We start from the raw sequence: 7,510 nt of genomic DNA, 5'->3' as shown, positions 1-7,510 counted from the left end.
TAATCCCAGCACTTTGGGAGGCCAAGGAGGGCAGATCTCTTGAGGTCAGGAGTTCGAGACCAGTCTGGCCAACATGGTGAAACCTCATCTCTACTAAAAATACAAAAATTAGCCAGGTGTGGTGGCACGCGCCTGTAGTCCCAGCTATTCGGGAGGCTGAGGCAGGAGAATCGCTTGAACCCAGAAGGCAGAGGTTGCAGTGAGCTGAGATTGCACCACTGCACTCCAGCCTGCGTGACAGAATGAAACTCCGTCTCAAAAAAAGAAAAAAAAGAATTCTCAAAATATAAACAGTTTTACTAGGTGTCTTCTACATAATACTATTTAATTCAGACAATTCTCAAAATATACCCTTATTTAAGTGTCCCATGTTCTTAAAATTAATGGATGTTAGGGGAAAGTTGGTTTCTCCATGGATAATAACAAAAATTGGAAAACACAAGGTACATCTACTTACGTCATCAATATCTTCATCATCATCTCCGATGTCATCGAACTGAATTTCATCATCATCTCCAGGACCAAATGTATCAGTTTCATTGATTTTAGCTAAGGACACAGTAAGAAATACACTGATAAGTCAGCACTGTAATTTAATCAAAGTTTCATCATAAGAAAAGCACTCCTAACTTTTATATAACACAATTACTATAAAGAATATTTTATGAAACAAAATTCCCTGCAGTGTCACTGCTATGTCAAGATGGGAGTATTTGTGTTACCATTTTCTTTTATTTGCAAAGGTATTTTTAGTAAGGAAGGCTCTAATTACACTAATTCTGAAGCTATTATAACTTCCAGGTATACTTCTCAATAGGTTTGAGCACATGGTAACAATGTATTTCCTTAAGAATAGCTGGTTCACTAATCATCAGATAGACTCATCAATCAGAAAGATCTGGTCAAATCATGATTATCCCTAAAGAAATGAAAATGAACCAGGAAGCGCTAGTCCTATTCCTAGATACATTAACATTTATTAGATTAGAAATGCTAAGTAATTTCAGCAGGACTTTCATGCTTAAGTAAAATTAATACTTTCGTGCTTAAGTAAAACATAATAAAATTAAGTTTTTTCATAATAAGATACAACAGAGCCAAAAATAGTAACTGCCAAGTGAAAATGCAGGCCTACAAAATAGTATGTCAAGTACATTTCCCGTTTGATGAGGTTATAAGGGACTTATTTTTAGGTTTTCTGCATTAAGAATTCATTACTTTTGTATTTGGAAGGGTGAAAACCAAGAATGCTGCTGTTAAAAAATCCTATGGGATACTGTTATACAATGATAAAATGGAAATAGAACTTTTTACCCCATCTCTACTAAAAACACAAAATTAGCTGGGCATGGTGGTGCACGCCTGTAATCCCAGCTGCTTCGGAGGCTGAGAATCGCCTGAACCGGGGAGGCAGAGGTTGCAGTGAGCCAAGATTGCACCACTGCACTCCAGCCTGGGCAACAGAGTGAGACTCCATTTCAAAACAAACAAACAAACAAACAACATCAGTAATGGCACCTAATTATGTGCCCTTGCTTCATGTTTTTGTTTTTAATTTTTTTTCAGACAAGGTCTTGCTTTGTCACTCAAGCTCGAGTATAGTGGCATGATCACAGGTCACTGCATCCTCGAACTCCTGGACTCAAGCAGTCCTCCCGTCTTGGCCTCCCAAGTAGCTGAGACTTACAGGCATGTGCCACCATGCCTGGCTGACGTGCACTTCATGTTTAACCCATATGAGCACTGACAGTCTCTCGAGGAAGGAATTTTAAAATAGATACTACAACAAAATTATTCCTTTAGTTAGCATTATGTGGAACTCCAAAGCTTACAGAATATAACTCCTCACTATATTTATTAGGAACAGAATTCCAGTAATTTCTTTCTTAAAATATCTAGTATTATGAAGCATAGGCAGGCATACTTAAAACTAAAAATGTAAGCACTAAAGTAAATAAGCAAAATCCACAGTTCCTTCACCTAAACAGCAACATATAACCTAAATACCATATGACAAGTTAATATAGTAACTTAGACATTACCATGCTCTGGAAGCTCGCCGTATGCTTTCAGACTTCTAGCTTCGTCTGCATTGTATTTTAAAATTACATCAGCTTTGTTATCCTTAAATAGAGACAAATAACTTTAAAAACTGATCATGACGAAATATGATCAGTTATTTCATAAATTCTCATATTGAATAAACAATCAAATCTCATGATTTTATTATGAATCTCCTTTTAAATTTTAAAGCTTTCTCATACCCTCTGAAAAAGATCCTTGGGTTTAACCCAGGAGGAAGTTTATGTACATGGCTGAATGATTATTAACAGGCTTGGGAAATATATTTAAAGATCTCACTTTAGTAAGAGCAGAACTGTGAAGACCCCATATTTTAGATTATTTAATATTACCCTTTGATTAGAAGTCTTTTGAAGTACAAAAGGTCCCTGGGACAATAATTTGCAGGGTGATCAAACACTGCAATTCCAAAACTGAGACTGAACTGAGACTGGTATAATGACCTAAGCAACTTATACCTTTCCTGCATTATCTGTGCTTCTTTGGCTATGTATCAATCACAATCTCCTGTAGAGCTTTTGTATCTTCTGAAGATAGATTAGCAGATGTGAAGAGAAGCCCAAGATTTAGTATTGTGAGAAGTTGTTTGCTATTTCTGATGCAAAAGTCCCATTGAGAAATACTGTCTTAGAATATTCTACTTCCCTATTTGAAAATAATTTAACTCAGTTAAGGGAGAAAATTGATTGCTTCAACTTCAAGGACAGTGTGATTCAGATCAGTACTTCTTAAAATGTAAAGTGTATAGAAGCCCATGGAGATCTTATTAAAATGCATGCTCTGACTGAAGAGTCAAAGAATGTGTATTTCTAACAAGCTTTCAGAAGATGCTATTGAGCCAAAGACCACCCTGTAAGTGGGAGGGGCATAGAAGGATCACGAAAAATTTCAAATCAGAAGTTGGTCCTGGCTGTCACTTTACAGTTAAAATGTTACTCATTTCAGACCCTTGGTGTCCTTATCTATCGAACAGGAAATTAATTATTCTTCCTATTCCTGGGGTTATTGTTAGATCATAAGAAAAAAAATGGACATTAAAATGGTATGAATTTAAAGCAAGCTTTCTCACCTCCGCGCTACGGATTATTGTGAGGTGGACTGTTCTCTGTTATGGGATGCTGTCCTGTGCCCACCCCTCAGCCTCTATTTACTACACGATAGCAGCACTGCACCCATCCCCCAGTTGTGACAACCAGAAGTCTCCAGACACTGCCAATGTCCCCTGGAGGGCAAAATTGTCCACGGTTGAGAAACAATGGTTTAAAGTGAAGATTTAAATTATTTATTCTGGATTAAAAAAAAAAAAAAAAATCAAACCATGCTCAAGGCTATACAAATAGAGACAGTATCACACAGGGATGATTTCCAATAGGTGGATGTCAAATGGGTTTCACAGACCCACAATGAGTCTACAGAGTCAAGGGTTACGATCATGAAAGGCAATCACCATTTTCTTTCTTTCCCAAGTGCTCCTCTATATTTATAGCACATACCTATGTCATGATGTGCATTATAATTACTTGTGTGCTTAATTCTCTCCACTACCAGGCTATGAGCCTGTTGTGGGATGGGCATTTAACTCATTCAGCTGTATCCCCTAGAATAATGGCTCCCAGGTTTCAATTTACACATAATCCCTGGGATACCTAGCACAATGCCTAAAACGAAACTGGCTCTTAAGAAATGGCTCATCAAATTCAAGCCAGTAAAATATGAAAATTTACATGTAATTTTACCTGGTAGTCTCGGAGACCGACCAATATAATGTCCGAGGTATTTATCCAAACCTACAAAAGAAAAGTCACTGCCCGTCATATTTCAAATAACGAAGAATCAAGAAATTCCAGAGTAACAATCAATTAGTTTAGAAATTAAGAGATTTTAGGCCGGGAGCGGTGGCTCACGCCTGTAATCCCAGGACTCTGGGAGGCCAAGGTGGGCGGATCACCTGAGGTCAGGAGTTCGAGACCAGCCTGGCCAACAAGGCAAAAACCCGTCTCTACTAAAACTACAAAATTAGCTGGGCGTGGTGGCAGGCGCCTGTAATCCCAGCTATTCGGGAAGCTGAGGCTGTAGAATCACTTGAACCCGGGAGACAGAGGTTGCAGTGAGCCAAGACTGCACCACTGCATTCCAGCCTGGGCAACAGAGTGAGACTCCGTCTCAAAAAAATAAACGTCTTTTAAAAGAAAAAAAAAAAACAAACAAATTAAGAGATTTTAGTTTGGGCTGGCTCACACCTATAATCCCAGCACTTTGGGAGGCTGAGTCTGGCGGATCACTTGAGGTCAGTTGTTCAAGATCAGCCTGGCCAAAATGGTAAAACCTTGTCTTTACTAAAAATACAAAAATTAGCCAGGCGTGGTGGTGCATGCCTATAATCCCAGCTACTCAGGAGGCTGAGGCCAGAGAAACACTTGAACCTGGGAGGCGGAGGTTGCACTGAGCCAAGATTGTGCCACTGTACTTCAGCCTGGATGACAGAGTGAGACTCTGTCTCCAAAAAAAAAGAAAGACAGAAAAAGAAAAAAATATTGTAGTTTGGGAACAGAAGGATTAACATATCAAATTTAAAAAAATAAATACAAAATCAGAGTTGGGACTTTTAGTCAACTTGATTAATAAATCTGCCTGAATAACTACTGTGATGGTGAATTAATCATTACTTTCCAAGGCAGTCCATTCACAATGACATTCAGGAAATGCAACATTAATACAATGCTTACGTAATATAACTCATATTCAAATTTTCTTAATGTACACTTCACAGCTATATGTCCAATTCCTAAACCAGAATCCAAACAAGCGCCACCTACTACATTTAACTGTCAGGTCTCTTTAAGTCTCCTTGAAACTAGAATAGTACCCCAACTTTTTTTTTTTTTAAACTTTCATGACAGTAACATTTCATTAAGAGCTGGGCCATCTGGCTGGGTACAGTGGCTCATGCCTATAATCCCAGCATTTTGGGAGGCCAAGGCGGGCTGACTGCTTGAGCTCAGGAGTTCGAAACCAGCCTAAGCAAAACGGAGAAACCCCATCTCTACAAAAAATACAGAAAATTAGCCAGGCATGGTGGAACAGGCCTGTAGTCCCTGCTACATGGGAGGCTGAAGTGGGAAGATCACTTGAACCAAGGAGGGTGAAGCTACAGTGAGCCCAGATCATGCCACTATACTACAGGCTGGGTGATAGAGTAAGACCCTGTGTCAAAAAAAAAAGACAAGAAAAAAAAAGCTGGGCCTTTTGTTTCTGCAGAATGTCTCTCAATTTGGACTTTTTGGGCAGGAATATAACGTAAGTGATACAAATGATTCTTTAGCATTAGAACCTGTATAAAATTACCATTACAGACCTTGTTATTTGCCTTATAGGTAAATCACTGTTTACCTAGGTAAGTCTTTTGGGAATTTCCAAAAATGAAGTCCATGGACAGTTAAAAACTGTTAGAGGGATATTCCCCCTTAACCAATTTTATATTAAATTAAAACAAATTACACCTACCTTTTTTCTCAATTTTCCTCTGATGTGACATAACCTCTTTACACCATCAAAACACATTGCTTCTAGCCGTCCATTTCCCAACATTTTGATTACCTGAGCATACTCTAGTGGGGAGAAAGGAAAAGGGTATGGAATATTGTTCAACTTTTGATAACAGCAACTTAAAGTCCACATAAAACTGTCCAGAGAATAAAGTTGCACTAGTTGGGAAAAAATACATATATTAAAAATATAAATAAACATAAGGGAGTGATAAATATCAAGTTAGTTAATGGCAGAGCTAGAACCAAGACTCTATAATGCTATTTCTTTCTTTCTTTTTTTTCCTGAGCTCAGGTCAAGTGTAGAAACCTTCACAGTTACAAAGGTCAGTAGTAAAACCTTTACATCATTGCCCAGAAATGATTAGGCTTTCATGGACATACATACGCACCCCCTCACCCCCAATCTCATTCATTCCTACAACTGTTACCTTTATAAACACATGTGGGTGCACATACACATACCAGACATATGCCCTTATTGTTTTACATTGTTTTATAGTTTTGCTTCTCAGAACTGTAGAGATCATGCATCAGGTAGACTAGAAAACCTTCTGAAGTTCAGATTTGGCTAGTTTCATCATCGATCCACTTCAGTAAAAGCAGATCTCAGAGAATGTAATGCATTTCTATAACATACTGTCTCTGCTATTAGACATGTTTTAATTATCAACTCATTCTGAATAAGTAGATTGACTACCCCACTTTTAGCTCTCCTTCACCTCAGTACCTTTAGGTGCAATTCTCATATAACTTTTAGTTCATTTAGCAAACAAAAACAAACTTCAAACAATGTCTTTTTTGAATTAGAATATGACTAACCCCCAGAGAGGATGTCCATTAATTTGTAAATATACTGAGACTTCACTTTGAAAGGCTCAATAGTGGGGTTGACTTGTGGAAGTTAATTACTCAGACTACAGTGAGCCCAGCACCCACCTACCACCTCAACATGGTTGGTCAACTCAAAGGCAGCCTTTCTTCTGAAGTGAGAGAAGTTGTAGTAATAAAACAGTGTCTGCCCAAGTCAAGTCAGCTGCTATTTTAGAGGCAAGGATGACCAAGGCTAAGAAACAAAAGGATTTTTAGCCAGAAAACGTATCTCGTGTTTACTGGTTTATATGTATGGCATAATAAATCCACCCAAAGTTCTATTAAAAGCTAAAAGTACTGGAAATTATTGGAATACCTGAGAAAATATGAATTTGGAGTATATACTAGATATTATACCAATGTCAAATTACCTGAGTGATAATTCTCTTCTAGTTATGTAAGAAAATATACTTGCTCTCAGGAGATACATGATCAAGTAAAGGAAAAGTAACATGATGTCTCTAAATTTCAAAAGGTCCTCAAGAAATCCTACATATGGGGCCGGGTACGGTGGCTCATGCCTTAATCTCAGCACTTTGGGAGACAGGCGGATCATGAGGTCAGGAGATCACTAACACAGTGATCTGACTAACACAGTGAAACCCCGTCTTTACTAAAAATACAAAAAAAAATAGCTGGGCATGGCGACGGGCGCCTGTAGTCCCAGCTACTCAGGAGGCTGAGGCAGGAGAATGGTGTGAACCCGGGAGGCGGAGCTTGTAGTGAGCCAAGATCGCGCCACTGCACTCCAGCCTGGGTGACAGAGCGAGACTCCATCTCAAAAAAATAAAAAAAAAGGAATCCTACATATATATGTACATATATATTTCTTTATATGTGTGTGTACATATGAGGGATTTAAGGGAGTTTGTTGCACTAATACTGCAACTTTCTGTAGGTTTGAAATGACTTGAAATAAAAGTAACAGGAAAAGGCAAACGATCCAGTTACGGTTTATTTGACTAGTGCTATGTATCCTGCTCTGGCACTTACAAAATTCTTCAGTCTAA

At 38.3% G+C, this 7,510-nt stretch overlaps 1 protein-coding gene across 1 annotated transcript; it reads right to left on the bottom strand.

Moving 5' to 3' along the window:
- Nucleotides 1-325: 325 nt before the first annotated feature.
- Nucleotides 326-5,781, bottom strand: LOC108537469 (eukaryotic translation initiation factor 1A, X-chromosomal-like). Its single transcript, XM_017884945.1, has 4 exons — nucleotides 5,587-5,781; nucleotides 3,819-3,869; nucleotides 2,043-2,124; nucleotides 326-549 (listed from the first exon to the last, which is right to left on the bottom strand). The coding sequence occupies exons 1-4, from the start codon at nucleotides 5,758-5,760 to the stop codon at nucleotides 341-343; spliced, it is 516 nt and encodes a 171-aa protein (XP_017740434.1). The 5' UTR covers nucleotides 5,761-5,781; the 3' UTR covers nucleotides 326-340.
- Between the last annotated feature and the right edge of the window lie 1,729 nt (nucleotides 5,782-7,510).

The sequence above is a fragment of the Rhinopithecus bieti genome, unplaced genomic scaffold (genome assembly GCF_001698545.2).
Source record: "Rhinopithecus bieti isolate Rb0 unplaced genomic scaffold, ASM169854v2 scaffold_15131, whole genome shotgun sequence".
Lineage (NCBI taxonomy): Eukaryota > Metazoa > Chordata > Mammalia > Primates > Cercopithecidae > Rhinopithecus > Rhinopithecus bieti.
Note: the sequence above shows the minus strand (reverse complement) of the source record. Positions and strands in the feature narration are given on the sequence as shown.